This window comes from Clavispora lusitaniae, assembly GCF_014636115.1.
Source record: "Clavispora lusitaniae strain FDAARGOS_655 chromosome Unknown tig00000038_pilon, whole genome shotgun sequence".
NCBI classification, from domain to species: Eukaryota; Fungi; Ascomycota; class Pichiomycetes; order Serinales; family Metschnikowiaceae; genus Clavispora; species Clavispora lusitaniae.
This window is the reverse complement of record NW_027093976.1, coordinates 1331807-1349178: the sequence shown is the minus strand read 5'-3', so window position 1 is coordinate 1349178 and position 17372 is coordinate 1331807. Positions and strand designations below refer to the sequence as shown.

General features: G+C 43.1%; 8 protein-coding genes across 8 annotated transcripts; 5 read left to right on the top strand and 3 right to left on the bottom strand. All coding sequences in view use genetic code 12, as the record gives it.

The window, feature by feature from the left end:
- Window positions 1-58: 58 nt before the first annotated feature.
- On the bottom strand, window positions 59-2557 carry IFH1 (Ifh1p; the record flags this gene model as incomplete). Its single annotated transcript, XM_002618147.2, has 1 exon — window positions 59-2557. One exon carries the CDS (start codon window positions 2555-2557, stop codon window positions 59-61), a length of 2499 nt encoding a protein of 832 aa, XP_002618193.2.
- Window positions 2558-3409: 852 nt separating this feature from the next.
- GDA1 (guanosine diphosphatase) lies at window positions 3410-5176 on the top strand (the record flags this gene model as incomplete). Its single annotated transcript, XM_002618148.2, has 1 exon — window positions 3410-5176. The coding sequence occupies one exon, from the start codon at window positions 3410-3412 to the stop codon at window positions 5174-5176; it is 1767 nt and encodes a 588-aa protein (XP_002618194.2).
- Window positions 5177-6387: 1211 nt separating this feature from the next.
- FOB63_001725 (NADH/NAD(+) kinase) lies at window positions 6388-7719 on the top strand (the record flags this gene model as incomplete). The annotated part of the gene is made up of 1 exon (XM_002618150.2): window positions 6388-7719. One exon carries the CDS (start codon window positions 6388-6390, stop codon window positions 7717-7719), a length of 1332 nt encoding a protein of 443 aa, XP_002618196.2.
- A 1105-nt stretch (window positions 7720-8824) lies between these two features.
- On the top strand, window positions 8825-10903 carry DED1 (DEAD-box ATP-dependent RNA helicase; the record flags this gene model as incomplete). The annotated part of the gene is made up of 1 exon (XM_002618152.2): window positions 8825-10903. One exon carries the CDS (start codon window positions 8825-8827, stop codon window positions 10901-10903), a length of 2079 nt encoding a protein of 692 aa, XP_002618198.2.
- A 760-nt stretch (window positions 10904-11663) lies between these two features.
- On the top strand, window positions 11664-12791 carry OCH1 (Och1p; the record flags this gene model as incomplete). The annotated part of the gene is made up of 1 exon (XM_002618153.2): window positions 11664-12791. One exon carries the CDS (start codon window positions 11664-11666, stop codon window positions 12789-12791), a length of 1128 nt encoding a protein of 375 aa, XP_002618199.1.
- Window positions 12792-13550: 759 nt separating this feature from the next.
- PNC1 (nicotinamidase) lies at window positions 13551-14279 on the top strand (the record flags this gene model as incomplete). Its single annotated transcript, XM_002618154.2, has 1 exon — window positions 13551-14279. The coding sequence occupies one exon, from the start codon at window positions 13551-13553 to the stop codon at window positions 14277-14279; it is 729 nt and encodes a 242-aa protein (XP_002618200.1).
- Window positions 14280-14428: 149 nt separating this feature from the next.
- ISY1 (Isy1p) lies at window positions 14429-15121 on the bottom strand (the record flags this gene model as incomplete). Its single annotated transcript, XM_002618155.2, has 1 exon — window positions 14429-15121. The coding sequence occupies one exon, from the start codon at window positions 15119-15121 to the stop codon at window positions 14429-14431; it is 693 nt and encodes a 230-aa protein (XP_002618201.2).
- A 106-nt stretch (window positions 15122-15227) lies between these two features.
- Window positions 15228-17267, bottom strand: ENP2 (ribosome biosynthesis protein; the record flags this gene model as incomplete). The annotated part of the gene is made up of 1 exon (XM_002618156.2): window positions 15228-17267. The coding sequence occupies one exon, from the start codon at window positions 17265-17267 to the stop codon at window positions 15228-15230; it is 2040 nt and encodes a 679-aa protein (XP_002618202.2).
- Between the last annotated feature and the right edge of the window lie 105 nt (window positions 17268-17372).

Sequence of the window (17372 nt, the reverse complement as noted above, 5' to 3'; positions counted from 1 at the left end):
TTTATCGTAGTATATGCAATGATGGTTACTCTCATACGAAATCAAAATGCATTTTGTCCTATAAACCCTTAATTAATGCCATAAACTCTCGATCATCACCTAACATTTCCTCGACATCTGCTAGAACGTTTTCACTAAATAAACCAGATTTAGTGGGTCTGAAACCTTCAGAAACCGCGTCCGCGATCGACGCCCTTCTCCTCTTCTGCTTTGAAGGAATGCCGAGCTTCTTGCTTAGACTTCCAGCAACCTTGGCGCGTGCTTGTTTCTTTGCATGCATGGCGTTATCATATTTTGTACCAGCTCGCTGGTTGCCACTACTTTTCGGCGAGCCGAAATTTTGCATCGGCTCGAGAATCACCATCGGTGGGTTCATATGAAGCTTATTACGGAACGCTCCCAAGGGTACATGCTTTTTGTTGTTGTTGAAGTCTCGCCAGATGCGAACATCGTTTTCGTCATCATTATCTAGCTCGCTGATGTTGAGCAATTCGTCCAACTCAATGGCCAGATCTTCCGACTCATCATTGATGCTAAAGTTCTTCCAACCCTTACCTCGAGGGTTCTTGTTATTCTGGTTATTCAATGTCCTTGTTGAGAGACCATCGATAATTCCAAAAGGTTGACTTTCGATAGCGACCCACGTACCTAAGACAGGAGGTCTATAGTCTGCGGTCTTAGAGGAAAGAACCTCTTTCGCAACTTTCGATCCAGATTGATTCTGGTTACTAGCAGGAAGGGATAAATCAACATCAGTAGACTCGCCACTATCATAGCCCGGATCTTCCACACTTTCAGTAGCAGAACGCCCTTCTTCCTCATTCCGCTTCTTTTCCTCCATATCTTTACGAAATATTTCCTCCAACATTAGCTGTTCTTCAACATCAAAAGATTCATTGTCCAATTCCACTTCCGACTCGGCATCTGAGCTGAAAAAGTAATTCCACAAGTAGGAATCGTCCTCCTCTTCGCTGTCGAGTGGTCCTTTTCTTTTGTGTCTTTGCGAGAACTGAGGCTTTTTTGATTTTCGAGATGATGTAACAACTCCATCGTTGGGTTTGAGGTCTTCACTTTTCTTGTCCATAATGGGTTCAGCAAAGTCAACAAAATCGATATAATCATTAACATCGCCATCGTTGAAGTCATTTTCGTTTTCCATTTCATCATCGTCACCAAAGTTGCTGCCATCACTAGAACTGGCATATTGCATGACCTGTTCCTTCTGAGCATTATTATCCTTAAAAGAATCCATCACCCGAGCTGTTTCCATTTGTATTGGATCCTCTTCGTCATCGAACCCATTGGTTTCAAACTCATTTACCAAATACTTTTCTTCTTCACGCAAAAACGGGTCTTCAGTGTCATCATTCATAGAGCTTAAAGATCCTTGCCTAGTTCTTGCTTGCCCATCATCTGGGTCTCCATTTATGAATTCATCAAGGTCATTGTCTGCCTGCAAAGTCGCAAGTAAATCATTGTCATCAAACTCATACTCTTCTTCAGAATTGAATTCATCATCCTTGAATTTGGGTACGTGCATCAAAGGCTCATCGAAGTGGAATTCAGCTTTTTCCCCATCATCGTTCACCACTTCGCCTATATCTTCCTCTTCTGTTTTGGTACCTGCTATATTGAGTGAGCCACGTAAACCATCATTCTCATCATCATTGTCATCATCTTCTTCGATAGCAGAAATTGAATCCTCATGATCAAACTCAAATTTAAAGTTGATATCTTCCGGAAGTGCAACTTCAGACTTACGTCGATAAATGGAACCTCTTCTTTGACCTTTAACGGTAGAGGCAGTCTTAGGATTTTTCAAACCTTTAATGGCACGGAGGTTTTTCATCGATTTAGCCCGTCTCTCTGCTTGTAACTGAACAAAATCCACTTCAGAATCATCCGAAGAAGACATTACGTCTTCACCCGCAGAGCCACCATTGGAGCTCGATTCAGAATCATCATCATCATTATCAGATGAACTATATGCCTTTGTGTTGATCATGGAGTATATTCCACCAAGACCTACAGCACTCTCGTCTTCATTCTCATCGTCTCCATTTCCGTAATCCAAGATGTGCTGCTCATCTCCATCATCTTCTTCATCAAAAGCATCATTTTCGTCTTCATCGTCTGAAGATTCTTCTTGTCTCGTGAAAAGTTTCTTTTTCGGAAGCTGCTTTCTTGCTGATTTCATTCCCTTTCTTGCTTTATGAGGTTTGAATTTTCTGCCGAAATTTCCGCCCTTTGAGGTCTCTTCAAAGAACACAGATCCTCTTCTGGAAACTTGAGATTCATCGTTCTCAGACATGGCTGTAAGCGACGATTCGGAATCAGAATCAGAAACATATTTAGACGCATGTGCGCTCTTCTCTTCGTCGGATGCACCAGAAGAAGAGTCGGCTATGCTCCAACGACGCTGTTTTTTAGGCAAGTAATTGTATGCCTTGAAATTCTTTCCGCCATACTTTGGGGTATTGTACAATTTTGGATTCAGTTTCTGGGAGTAGCCAGAAGACTTTTGGGCCGTGGCCCCTTTTCTAGGACTTTTTGCCATTATGTTATGCCAAGAATTCTAGAAAGATATAGGAATTTTCAAAACTGGGACGCAAAAGCTGGCGAGCATAATAGGGGGACAAGAAAGTTTGTAATCGTACTTGTCAAAGCAAAGACTGAGGATCCAGCCAGACACAAGTAATGAAGATGTTTGTGGGAGTACCAGGAAGCAGGCCACGAATTAGATAGGGAGTATTTCCGTAGTATCGACGCTTGCCAAAATTGAATGTTAATCAGATCTGGAGACTTCAGAAATCTGTTACGATCGATTATAAAAGTGTGGAACTAAGCGATGAGGCTCAAATTTGTGTATTACACCATACTTTTCCATGTACAGTCCATACGTATGCTCCTCACTAGTTAGGGGAAAATTGGAGTGTAGGGTAACGGAGCAAGAGAAGCTTCTCCTTTTTAGTCTTATACAGGGAGCAGAGAATCGATTGAAGTTCTGTAAGTGTTTATTTTTTCTCAGCTTGATTTGTATTGCCACCCTCTTAAGTTATATATATGTTTTAAATGCGCCGGATCCAAATGCCGTGGAATGCGAACTTTCATTCCCGTTCCAGTTTCTACCTGCGATAACATTCCAGTGAGCTGCCTAACTTTAATTATTTGGAATACATTGTGAGTTGCGGCTCTTATAGCTATAAATAACAAAACCAACATATACCGAAATGAAAAAAATCTTGTTTGCGGATTTTCTTTTGCTATCAGATGAAAACACAATAGCGCTCTTGCAGAAAACCGATTCGCGTGGAACGGCGCGCTATCTAGGCACAGTTTTTCTCTGATATTTTCTTTTTTTTCCTTTTTCCTATCAGCGGTCAACCACCAGAAAACAAAAAGAATAATCATGTTGAACACAAGAAACGTGCGTGTCTTTGTGGCCGCGTGTTTGCTTTTTGTACTTGTGGGTTATATTTCTTTCTCCTCTGGTTCCTTTAGTGAGCCGCTTAGAACGAAGCCTTCAAGCGACTTTGCTGTGAATCATGAAGAAGCTGGAAACACCTTATTAAACACACCACACAAGGGATCAGAAGCACCATACAAGGCATCTGGTGGTAACATGGCTGACAAAATTGCCACTGACGATAAGCCTGCCGCTACAAAAGCTGCTAACCCAGCGAAAGTTGACACGCCATCTGGAAAGCCTACTGAAAAGGCTAAAGAGAACGATAGCGGGAAATCTGAGCAAAGCAGCAACGAAAAATGCGACAAGACCGATTATGTGGTGATGATTGATGCTGGATCCACCGGCTCGCGTGTACATGTGTACGAATTCAACACGTGTCTCTCCCCACCAAAGTTGTTGAGCGAGACGTTTGAGATGTTGAAACCTGGTTTATCGTCTTTCGATACCGACACGAAAGGAGCTGCTGCTTCTTTGGACCCATTGTTGAAAGTAGCCCTTGAAAAAGTGCCAAAGGACAAGCAAGGATGTACACCAGTTGCTGTTAAGGCCACTGCTGGCTTGAGATTATTGGGAAAAGAAAAGTCTGACGCTATTTTGGCAGAGGTTCGGACACATTTAGAAAATGATTATCCATTTGCGGTCGTTGAGGGTGACGGAATTTCCATTATGGACGGAAAGGACGAAGGTGTATACGCATGGATCACCACCAACTATCTCTTGGGAAACATCGGCCTGGAAGAGAAAATCCCTACTGCTGCTGTTTTTGATTTGGGTGGTGGCTCTACCCAAATTGTATTCGAGCCTGATTTCGGTGACTCAGAAGCCATGGCTGAGGGAGAACACAAATACGAGTTTACATTTGGAAATCGTAACTTCCAACTCTACCAATTCAGCCATTTGGGTTATGGTTTAATGGAAGGCCGTAACAAGGTCAACGCTTTGGTTCTTAACAGTGCCCTCAAGGAGAAATCTGTCACACCCAAAAAGTACGCATCCAAGAAGGAAACAAAGGATGCCACTGGCGATGTGACTATCATGAACCCATGTTTGGCACCAGAGACTAAGGCGGAAAATGTTGCTGTTCAAGTGGGTGAAGAATTCTATGTGGTGAACTTCAAGGGACCAGCTGAGGCTTCTGGACCCCAATGCAGATATCTCGCTGAAACAGTATTGAACATGGACGCAAAGTGTACTACTAGCCCATGTTCCTTTAATGGTGTTTACCAACCATCATTGGTCAAGGCTTTCCACCGCGATTCCGATATGTGGGTCTTCTCGTACTTTTATGATCGTACTAACCCATTGGGCTTCCCAAGTTCATTCACTGTGGGTGAGTTGAAGGACTTGACAAGCACAGTCTGCTCTGGTCTGAAGTTATGGAAGGATGTTTTGCTTGGTGATTCCGTGCAAGCATTGGAAGAAGAGCCTCATTGGTGCCTTGACTTGTCCTTCATTACGGCCATGCTTCATACTGGTTACAATATCCCATTGAGTCGTGAATTAAGAACAGCTAAAACTATTGCTAACAATGAATTGGGCTGGTGCCTCGGTGCTTCTTTGCCATTGTTGGACTCAAAGACGAGTGGCTGGAAATGTAAAATCAAGGAAGTGAAAGAAACTAAGGACTTGAAAGAAGCCAAGGACATTAAGGAGGAGAACGAGCCGGCCAAGGCAAGTACAGATGACGAGAAGAAGACTGAAGCCTAAGTAGGTGAATGGAGGTGTACATTAGCTGATAAAACTCATGAAGATGTATCGAAGAAGATCAATATGAGTAATTACAAGAAATCTACATACCACAGTCAGTTCTATTAGGTAAGCATTATTCGCTTTCAATATTAATGAACAAAGTTAGCAAACAATAATATAGATTCGTGGCTAGAAGCCACCTTCATTCATGGTTACATTGATTGTTGGATCTAATGCATAATGAGAAATACTTTAAGATAGTTAGCTCACTTCACCATATGGCATGCCTGTGGGATTCCAATAATTTCACTATATCTTTAATTTAGAAGTATAGCCATATAGCACTAATATGGGTCTAATTTAGGGCCATGTAGTTCTAATGTGGGGCTTACTTGCAAGAGGATGGTGTTTCTTCAAGATTGCACTACGTCCTGGCGTTTTCAAGTAGAGCTAAAGCATGGTATATGCAAATGCTCGTTCCTGAGAGCACAAAGGCCATTGTTACACCGTCTGCGAACGGATCCGATTCGGACATTGGCCTAAGTGACCAATAGGCAACTACATTACTACAATGCCCTACTCAAGTTTCCATGACACGTCCTAAGTCACCCATCTACAGATGATGTCCATTAGAACACAACCTTCATGGAATGTCTATATGAGTCATTGTGCCAACCACTGTTATCGGTTTACAATCATTGAACTCTCTGCAAACATAAGGTCATAACAAGCTCAGAGACAAAAGACACCATCTTCATAGGTATGTGAAACGATTTTCGTGGATATCAGTCGTAACCGTTCGTGATCCGAGTGATTCCGTAGGCCATAGAAAAATAATGAACATGGCAGATCGCACTGACTAGTACCACGAAGCGTTCAGGCGTAATCGTTTTCCTACACCCAAAAAACTGACAGCAAATCTCCATACTTACTTTATTTGTTGAAACTTAACAATGATGAACTCGAAAACAAAGGGCAAGAACGTGTTTTCGAACTCCGAAATGTATGTTGGGTTACCATGTGCGGCTTAATTCCGCGCGCTTCGCGATCCCACCAGCTACTCTCTGTCGTCTTTCTCCTGCTTCTCGTACCCCTTTATCTTTTCTTTTACATCTTTTCCATTCTCTTTTCATATTTACTTGAATCAGTTTTTCTGTTTCTTCTGCGGTGTCATCCAATTTATTCGTCATATCGTGGGGTATCTTTTCCAGTGTGTCCAAGTGTCCTAAATGAATTACAATGTTCCTTCGTCTCCCGGGTGTACGCCGCCTTCTTCACCATGCAAATCACAAACAGAGTCGCCAGAGGACCCGCCGCTTCTCCTTAGTGCTGCTGAATTGCGCTCTGTTAGCTCACATGCTCAACTTGCACAAACTGCAAACGGTGTACGTATGCTCACCAAAAACCTTGCCACTGCAACGATCCAGCTCCACGTGCGGGCTATCATGATCGTCACCAAACCTCGAGACAACTCACTTGTGTACTTGACACGTGAAATTGTGGAATGGCTCTTACGGCGGGGCGATATTACAGTCTATGTGGATTCCCACTTAAAAGACCTGCCCCGTTTCGCTTGCTCACATCCTCGCTTGCTCTACTGGACCAATCGGTTAGCTCGACGTAACCCTGAGAAATTTGACCTTGTGCTCACTTTGGGCGGTGACGGTACTGTTCTTCATGTTCTGAAGTTGTTTCAGCGAGTGGTACCACCTGTGATGGCCTTCGCCCTTGGCCTGTTAGGTTTCCTCACAAACTTCCGCTTTGAGCACTTCCGTCGCCGCATGGCTACTGTTCTCGATGCGGGTGTCAAGGCTTACATGCGTATGCGTTTCACATGCCGGGTTCATGCAGCAGATGGGCTGGTGATACGCGAACAACAGGTTTTGAACGAGTTGGTAGTGGATCGCGGCCCTTCCCCATATGTCACGAATCTAGAGTTATATGGCGATGGCCTGCTTCTCACAGTGGCCCAGGCAGATGGCCTAATCATCGCCACACCGACAGGTTCCACTGCTTATCTGCTTTCAGCAGGTGGACTGCTTGTCCACCCTGCGGTTAGTGCCATTAGCGTCACGCCCGTTTGTCCACACACCCTTCTGTTCCGTCCAATTTTATTGCCAGATACCATGGTGCTCAAAGTGCAAGTTTCTGTGGCCAGTAGAGCTCTGGCTTGGGCCTCCTTCGATGGACGTGTCCGCACAGAGCTACACAAGGGCTGGTATGTGACGGTGCAAGCAAGCCCCTTCCCATTTCCAACAGTACGCTCATCGAAGACGGAGTACTTTGATCTGGTCAGCAGCAATTTGAAATGGAATGTGCGTGAGCAACAGAAACCATTCTCGCAGTACTTGACAGGTTCCAATCGCTCCGAGTTCGAACAGAAACATCCAGGTGATCCCCAGGTGTCTGATAGTAGCTTTGACCTTGACTACAGTGATGATAGCGCGCTGGTTCAGCTGGAAGATGAGCTGACAGCGCCACTTGATACTCGTACCTGTTATGCTCATCCACATGCAACTGTGCTGATCAATGATGATGCACGAAGTGCAGCTGGCCTCTGAGCTAGGATGTTGTTCCGTCTCTCTCACTATTGTCAAATAAAACTGCCGGGATTTCTCAAGTTCCAAGTTAACAAAGTGATTGAGATATTGGTTGTGGCTCACGGACTAGCCAGATCTTCAACTATTTCTATTGCTTCAAGGTCTAATCAGGTCATCAGTCATGAAATAATATTATTATTCACGACAAATTCGTTCTAGACAATAGAGACGCAAATATTAACGATGAGAGCTCTCCTATTTGCAACGTGTATTATCCTTTTCAGGAGCACGTTTGGCATTGTTAGAGAGGATCAATGGATCCTACTGGACGGCCGCCTTAGTTTGAATTCACTTGCAAATTTTGCACCACACTTGATGTTATACACTTATGCACCATATATGATTGCTCAGGCTACTATGATTGATGGCTGAATCAAAAAAGCCAAATTCGTTCACTTACAAACGTACAATTTTATAGACAATAGACTAACTTACATAACTAGTGACCTATCTTCTGCGTAAAGTGTTACAGCTTCTTCAACATAAACAATCTTGGTAAATGCATACAGAAAGGATAAATAAATCTCTTTTCAGCCACTTACAGCAGGCTACCAAGACGGCGGTCACATCCGATTTCTTGAATTGCGAACCCGATGCTAGTTTCCTCTATTTGTGTATGGCATACACTAATTTGATGTAAGCTACTTGATGTCACAAGATCCATGACCAGAACGACTGGTGTAATATAACAGAAAATGCGTGGTTCATGGACATGAAGTAAAAAAATTATAAGAATGTATAGCGTATACAATGCGGTGACGATACTAAATCACCGCCTGGTTCATAATGAATCCAATTCGCTACCTTAGAAATAGAGAATCTCAATTATCTTGGCTCAAAGGCTTGATATGCAAAGGAAACCTCGTTTAAAAAGCTTACATAAGCATCATATGTCCCGATTGCGACCACAAAGGTGTCTCGAGCTTTGCTGTTTGACCTGCATACAAGGTTGATGACTGGGACAAATGCACGTGATGTTTTTTCTCTTCGAACGATTTTCTCTACTCAAAGTCCGCATAGAACTCATTTCTCCATGTTTTTTAAACTCACTTCATGACAACTATCAATGGAAACGGGCTGCACTAAAATTATATCTTATATACTGTGCATTGCTTTCACTCTGCAAAAAGAAGACAGCGAAACTTTGTCACGTGCACCAAAAAGAAACGAAAGTGCCAGGCGCGGGCATCCAAATCTGCAGGCAAAAAAAGAAGAAAAAAAATTCTTTCCTCTTCCTCTTCTTTTTAGATACTTGATCACATTAGTTCGAAAAGACAATATGACTGATTTAGCACAGCAAATGAACAACCTTTCGGTGAACGGCTCAGGCGAAAATGCCTCCTCCGGAAAATCCCAATATGTTCCTCCACACCTCAGAAACAGACAAGGTTCTAGACAACCATCTAGCGGCCGTGATTTTTCTGACTCTGATTCAGGATTTGGTGGCCGCCGTTCAGGCGGATTCAGCAACGGCGGCGGATTCAACTCTGGACGTCGTTCCAATGGCTTTGGTGGCGGTAGAGACTTCGGCGGCAGAAGCGGTGGAAGAGGTCCCCGTGTTGGCGAAGGTTCTTGGGTTGATGGCAAACACGTGCCAGCAGCCAAAAACGAGAGAATGGAGATCGAGTTGTTCGGCACACCAGAAGACTCTTCGTTCCAATCCTCCGGTATCAACTTTGACAACTACGACGACATCCCAGTGGAGGCTACTGGAGAGGGTGTCCCAGAGCCCATCACTTCTTTTGAAGCTCCACCATTGGACCCATTGTTGGTTGAAAACATCACTTTGTCCAGATTTACCAAACCTACTCCCGTGCAGAAATACTCCGTGCCTATTGTTTGCAACAAGAGAGATTTGATGGCATGTGCCCAAACAGGTTCCGGTAAAACAGGTGGTTTCTTGTTCCCAGTTTTATCTGAGTGTTTCATGAGCGGTCCTGCTCCTCAACCAGAGCCAACTGGAGCTTTCTCTTTCAATAAGGTTTACCCTACTATTTTGATTATGGCTCCCACCAGAGAATTGGTTTCCCAGATTTTCGAGGAAGCCAAGAAGTACTGTTACAGATCCTGGGTCCGTCCTGCCGTTGCTTACGGTGGTGTTGACATTGGACAACAAATTAGAACTTTGCAAAGAGGATGTGATTTGTTAGTCGCTGCTCCAGGTCGTTTGACTGACTTGTTGGAAAGAGGCCGTGTATCCTTGTGCAACGTCAAATACTTGGTTTTAGATGAAGCCGACAGAATGTTGGATATGGGTTTTGAACCACAGATCAGACACATTGTCCAAGAGTGTGACATGCCAGATGTTCAAGACAGACAAACATTGATGTTCTCTGCCACTTTCCCAAGAAATATCCAAATGTTGGCTAGGGACTTTTTGAAAGATTACGTTTTCTTGTCTGTGGGCAGAGTCGGTTCGACTTCCGCTAACATTACCCAAAAGGTGTTGTTGGTTGAAGATGATGAAAAGAGATCTGTTATCTTGGACTTGTTGAGCGCTGCTGACAATGGTTTGACCATTGTGTTTACCGAAACTAAGAGAATGGCTGACTACTTGGCTGATTTCTTGTACGATCAAGGATTCCCAGCCACTGCTATCCACGGTAACAGAACCCAATACGAAAGAGAGAAGGCTTTGGCGGCATTCAAAAATGGTACTGCTCCAATCTTGGTTGCTACCGCTGTTGCTGCTAGAGGTTTGGATATTCCAAACGTCCTGCATGTCATCAACTACGACTTGCCAAGTGACATTGATGACTATGTGCATAGAATTGGTCGTACCGGTCGTGCTGGTAATACTGGTATTGCCACTTCTTTCTTCAACAGAAACAACAAGAACATCGTGAAGGACATGATCGCCTTGTTGAGTGAAGCCAACCAAGAGATTCCAGATTTCTTAGTCAAGATTAGCAGAGAATCTTCCTTCGGAGGCGCCCGTGGTGGTGCCCGTGGCCGTGGTAGCATGGGTGGAAGACCAGGTGGATCTAGAGACTTTAGAAGACAAGGTGGTGGTGGATATGGTGGATCTTCTGCAAGCTCATGGGGCAGCAGCAACAGCAACAACTGGGGCAGCGATAACAGCAGCTCTAGAGGTGGTTACTCTTCTAACTACGGTAACCAGTCCCAAAGCACTTCCTGGTGGTAGTGTTGAGGACCAGAGCCTGACTTTTTTTTTATTCTAATTTATTGTTGTGTCTTGCATTTGTTACAATAATCGATCTTGCGGAATGCTTGATTGAATGGCACACGCGTCGTTCTTTAAAAAATGCATTCAATTTGTTTTGTTGATGTCTGAATCTATTCAAGGAAAGAAAAAAGGGGAATGAAGTTTGTTTGGTTTGAAAAATGTTTGATTTTTGAACGGTTTTTTCTCCTGTTGTTTTTTTATTATTATTTTTTTCATTTCTTTGAAGATTTTTTCTTATTTTTCTTGTTTCTTTTGAGCATGTTCTACGGAGTTTTATGGTGATGGGAAAATATTACACGAATTACGGTTTTCACGATTGCCTTTATTGATGACTAACTTCACAGAATATGTATTACTACTATTATTTACGAAAGAGATGGGAAATTCACTACAACGCCTTATAAGAAAGAAATTCAAAGATGGAAAAAAGCTATTTTTTTTTGGCTGCGTCGGCATATGCTGAATTTGGCCAAAGTTGTTTCTTTCCTGTTGAAAGGTGGATGCCTGGTTATTTTATTTATGGAAAGGATTTAGACATTGGGGTACTATATAGAGAAATTATTTTAATAAAGCGCAATCTTTGATTTGTTTGTAGTCTACCACGCTTTGATTCGAACGTGAGAATTTGCGCTCGCTACCTAAATTTCAAAGGTGCACCCGTACCTTTTCTTTCAAGCTAACGTTAGACTCGGATCAGATTTCCAGATAATACCCCATTATGGTTGGTCCTCGCAGGAAACTAAGAATTGGGATTATCCTGATCGTGCTTCTATTTCTATTGTATACTTTTGTTTCCACTGTTTCGGTTCCAAGGCATGTTACGAAAACCGAGTTATCCACAAACAAACTCAAGCTAGCTCGAGAACTTGAGAAGAACAGCAACTGGAAGAAAACGGGGCTAAATTTTCACACCAACAAGGCCGCAAATCTCCCGGCTCTTTCGACTTTAAGGCAGCAACTCAGTTTCCAATTCCCCTATGAGCCTTCTAAAGGATTTCAGAAGAATATCTGGCAAACTTGGAAAGTAGGATTGAACGATGAGACTTTCCCAACTACATATCGGGGATACCAAGAAACTTGGGAGGCATTGAATCTGGGATATAAGCATTATGTGATTCCTGATGATGAATGTGATACTATGGTGAAGCAGTTGTTTGCATCAGTTCCGGATGTCGCTCAGGCATGGTCGCTCATGCCCAAGAATATTCTAAAAGCTGATTTTTTTCGCTACTTAATTTTATATGCTCGTGGAGGTGTCTATTCCGATATCGATACAAAGTGTCTCAAACCTATAGACACTTGGGTCTCCAAAAATCAAACGATATATGGTATCGACAACCATGCAGGGCTCGTGGTTGGAATTGAAGCAGATCCAGATCGTCCAGATTGGGCCGAGTGGTATGCCCGGCGAATCCAATTTTGTCAATGGACAATCCAGGCGAAAAAGGGACACCCTATGTTACGCGAGTTGATAGCGAAAATCACCGAGTTGACTTTGCAAAGATGGAAAAATGGTGAGTTGAAGAAAATCAAGGGTAAGGATTCTGGCGGTGATATCATGAATTGGACAGGACCTGGTATCTGGACAGATATGGTCTTTGAATACATGAACAATATTCTTCAGCCACAAGAAAACTTCGAGCGCAAGAAGTACGATGAGATAGTCACCTGGAAGCTTTTCACGGGCATGGAGATGCCAATGGCTATTGAAGATGTGTTGATATTGCCTATAACTTCATTTTCTCCTGATGTGAATCAAATGGGTGCTCAGAGCTCATCGCATGAGCTAGCGTATGCAAAACATTTGTTCCTGGGCAGCTGGAAGGATAATGGTCCATCGGAGTAAACGTCTACATATCTTTCTCCATTGGAGTGTACTTTCAAGCATTATAGATTTGTAAGGATGGTTTTCAGTCGAGCTTAATTATGCGTGTAGTGTTCTCATTCCTATGAACTCGTCTAAAAGAGCTTTCATTGAGAAAGAGATCAACGCCTTATCAAACACCGAATTTTTCTCGCATTCATAGTTCGACTAGTTCTTTTTTGGCATGCAATTTGTTCCCCTCGACCGCGCAATTTGTATGTGATGTACATGCAACTTTAAAGTGTGTGTCATTCTCTCTGAAAAATATTAGACCCCTTGATATTTCTTTCCCGCAAGTCTAGACCAGCGTTAAGATTATTATCTATTGGCTTTGTCGTCTCTTTTCCGATCGCCACCTCCCAATGTGCACCTTTGTCGCACAATGATTAGTGACACATCGTGGGGCTGATTGCATTGCCGGTATACAATGTTTAATATATCCATTGTAGTCCACGCAAACACGAATCTACAAGTAGTTGATTGTTCTAAACAGTGGCTCGTATTCTTTCTCGTTTATATGTGGTCTCATCCAGGAGCAATCCCCACATTTCCTGCATTTTTCAAAGATATAGCGTTGCTCCGTTGTTTGCAGGACTATCTGATTTTGCACCTGGTCTGATCACCTCTTTCCGTGTTAGGAGCAATCATTTGGTAACGCAACAATATCTCGCCATTTGCGCTCCTGCGATTTATCTACTTGGCCTCTTGCCTTAGTTTGAAGAAAAGCTAAAGTTCTCAACTATGATCAAGGTGGCGGTTATCGTTATTGATGTCCAGGAAGATTTTCTCCCTCCAAACGGAACGTTAGCAGTTCCCGATGGTCGCGATGTGATCTCTCCCATCTGCAACATCCTTAATGCTGGAAGATACCCGTGGCTGGCTGTGGCGATAACCCAGGATTGGCATCCCGAAACCCATTGCCTGTTTGCATCAAATCATAACGTCGAACCGTATTCAGAGCTTGAGTTCAAACATCCTCTCGGAGAGAAAAACGGCACAACATGTGAAGTGAAGACACAAACGCAGACAGTTTGGCCAATCCACTGCGTACAAGGTCTGCCGGGGGCACAAGTGGAGAAACAAGTATGGGAACATTTTGAGCGCATCCGCAAACATCTTCCCTCTGCAGTTGTGAAGAAAGGCTACTTGGAGGACAGAGAGTACTATCTGTGTTTCTGTGACTGCTGGAAATTGCATAGAACAGAGATGACAGAATTCCTTCAAGAAAATCAAATCACCGATGTTGTGTTCGTGGGTCTTGCTTACGACTACTGTGTACTCCACTCGGCCACAGACTGTCTGGAATCTGGCTTCAACACATATGTGATCAAAGACTGCTGCCGCAGCGTTTTCCCAGACCGCATTGCCCAAACAGAAAAGCAATATAGCGATGCGGGTGTTCGGCTTTTTGATGACGCTGATAGTCTTCTTAAACATTTCGAGGAGTGTAGTAGAAGACATGCGGGTTAGATCCTAATTGCAAGTTTAAGTGAGCCATTTGTTTCCTCGATCTATCCCATTTATGTACATACCAACATACGATGCTGTTGAAAATTATACATTGCCTATACGTTTCTATCCAATGCTGTAGTTGATTTGCGAGCTTCCGTCCCATCTATTCAAAGCTGGAGCAGAGCTAGCAAGTCACGCTTCTTCTTCTCTACCAACCACCTTTCTACATCTCTGCTCGAAGGCCACATTATTTGCTTTTTCCCGATGCCAGCATCCAAAACCGCCTCGCCCAAAGCGGCGTTTACTTCTTCCATTAGCAGACGCTCATCTGTGTTGATGGGCAGATGTAGGTTCTCACTTCCATAGTATTCAATCAGTAGCAGTATTCTGTCTTTGGCCAGAGAGTCTGAATTCGCTTCTCCATTTGAACGCATTTGTTTCACCTCTGCTAAATCTTTTGCCCGTCCAAAATATCGCACGCCGTTCCTGCTGACTCCACCATTTCCTTGACCATATGTGATGTAGTCGTTTCCTCCCAACTTTTTGATGTGATGCTCCCACGCTCTCTTTTCACGATGAAGTTTGTTGAGTGACTCGTTAATTTCACGGATTTCCAGCTCAGGTATGCTGGGGTCGTTGATTTTGGTAAGTTTGACTGATATCTCAGTTACAATAGTTTGTCTCCATCGCTCAGCCTGCGGAAGCGACTGAACTGACTGAACGTAACGTGGTCTTTGAGATGGATCAGATTCCAAAGCTCCAGCATCTTTGCTTTTCTGCGCTTGATACCTGCTCAAAGTCGAATTGGAAACTTCTTTTCGAGCCATGATACATGTGATGAGACAACTCGCACTACGCATCTTGCATCATTATACAGATTTCATCATAAAGGAACCGCACGACTTATAGTCTACCATTTACAATTCTCCTATACTCTCTTTTCTTTTATAGATGCCCATATATATCTTACATGCCACGGAACTGGTTTTTTGATGCGCTTCTACGGCCTGCAAACCGTTGCTTGGTTCTACCATGTTTTTCCAGCAGATCTTCGTCGTCGTCCAAGCGGAAACGGATCTTCTTCTCTTGTCTCTTTGGTTGGAAAGTAACCTCCATCTCTCCTTTTCCATGGCTTCTGGTTCTCGAGTTTTGACGATGCTCATTCTTCTCCTTTTCAATACGGTTGAGTTTGCGAACTTGTTTTTCGAAAGTTTCGTTACGTCTTGCCTCAGACTCATTTTCTGTTACAGCTCTCATCTCATTCATAAACCTGTTGGCTTCTTCATCGCGCTTCTTCTTCGCTCTCAATCTTTCCAACTCTTTTTGCACCTTTTGTTTGCGTTTCTCATCTAGTTCACCTTCCAGCTCGCTCTCAGACTCGGATTCAGATTCCTCATCTGGCTTGTTATCTCCATTCATACGCTCTTCATCAGATTCCTCAGCAGCAGTTAAGGCACGAGGCTTATCTGTAACCGTAATATCCTTAGTAGCACGGACTGGATTGAGTTGCTTGTACTCGTGAGATTGTTCGTCCACAGCGAAATCAGGGTTCTCGAACAATTCCTTGAAACGGTCATCATTGACAAGGTCATCGTTTCCAGGCTTTTCTTGCAATTTCTCAGCCAACTCCTTGTTGACTTTGATTTTGGTATTTGTAACAGCGCCGGTAGATCTGATCCGAGACTCTCTTTCTTTTTCGATTTTCTTCCTGATTTCTCTCTCACGCTGATCTTTGAAAGAGTTAGGATTGGCAATCAAGTTCACCTTATCGTACAATTCTGTATTAATAAAGTAACCATGCATGTAAGAACGCAAAACATTCGAGCCAATCAAGTGTGTCAAGTTCAACTTGGCCACCTCATCTCTGGTGATGAATCTGTAGTTAGAGTAAACGCTATCTGACGGCTTCTCTTCCATTTCCTCCGTAATGTTATCCAAGAAAGAACACCATTTTGGAGCTGGGCCCAAGTCTGGAATATAGTATGCATGCATTGGAATACCCTCATTTGCCATAAAGAACATTCCACTTTCCTTTACGTACGCCACATCGTTGATATCAACACTTGGTTCCATAGAAGTATATGGTTTACCATCATATCTGCTCCACAATTTGGCAATTCTTTTATCAGAAGTTAAAATTTTGTCCGCATCGCTGCTGTTCTCATCAATCCAAATGACCTTTTTTACCTCAAAACCGTATCCTTGATCCTTCACTACTGATGGGGTTGATGTTCTCAAGTCATAAATAAGAGACTTTCCGCTAGACGTACCACATGCAAAGTTCAAGCCATCATTTCTAAATGCAGTTGCAGTCACCTGACAGGGTTCTCCAAGTTGCTCAGAAACAAAAAGCTTCGCTGCCCTTTGTCTACTTCTTGGGTCCCAAAATTCGACAGTGCCATCTTCCAAACCAGCAGAAATTAAACCATGCACAGGATTAATATCGACAGCATTAACGCCTTCAGTTGTATCCAAAACATAGGGGTTAAGGAAGCGCCCTTGTTCTAAGTTTAATCTGTACAATTCATTTCCGGAAGCACCGATTAGCAAGTCGCAGTTAGTCTCATTAAACACAAGACTTCTTCCAAATTTTGGGATTCTGCTTTTGTAGTGGATCCCACCCTTAGTGTGAAACTCGATCGTTCTGTCATTCTGTAAGTGAACAGACTTGGTCCAATCGCTAGACAAGATTTGGAAATCCACATTCTCACTATCGGTATGTCTATCAAACTTGAGTGACAAGTTAGAGAAATCATACACATGTATTTGTGGCTTGTAAGTTCCAGTAGCCATAGCAAACTGACCATCTGGAGAGACTCTGATTTTATTAGAGGCTTCACTGAATTCGAAGTCCTGAATTAACTCGACTCTGTTCATGTAGTCTGCATCATGTTTCAACTCTTTTCTTCTCTTTCTAGCTATCCAGTCTGGTAGAGATCTGGACACATTAGATCCAGCAACTTGATATACAGAAACGTTACCCGCGGATGTAGATTTCAAAACCATTATCAAGAGGTGCTGTAATCCAGTTCAGATTTTCCCGTGAGATGATCATCACCAAACGGTAAGAGGAAGCGCGAAAAAAAAAAAATAAGCACATGATCAATATAT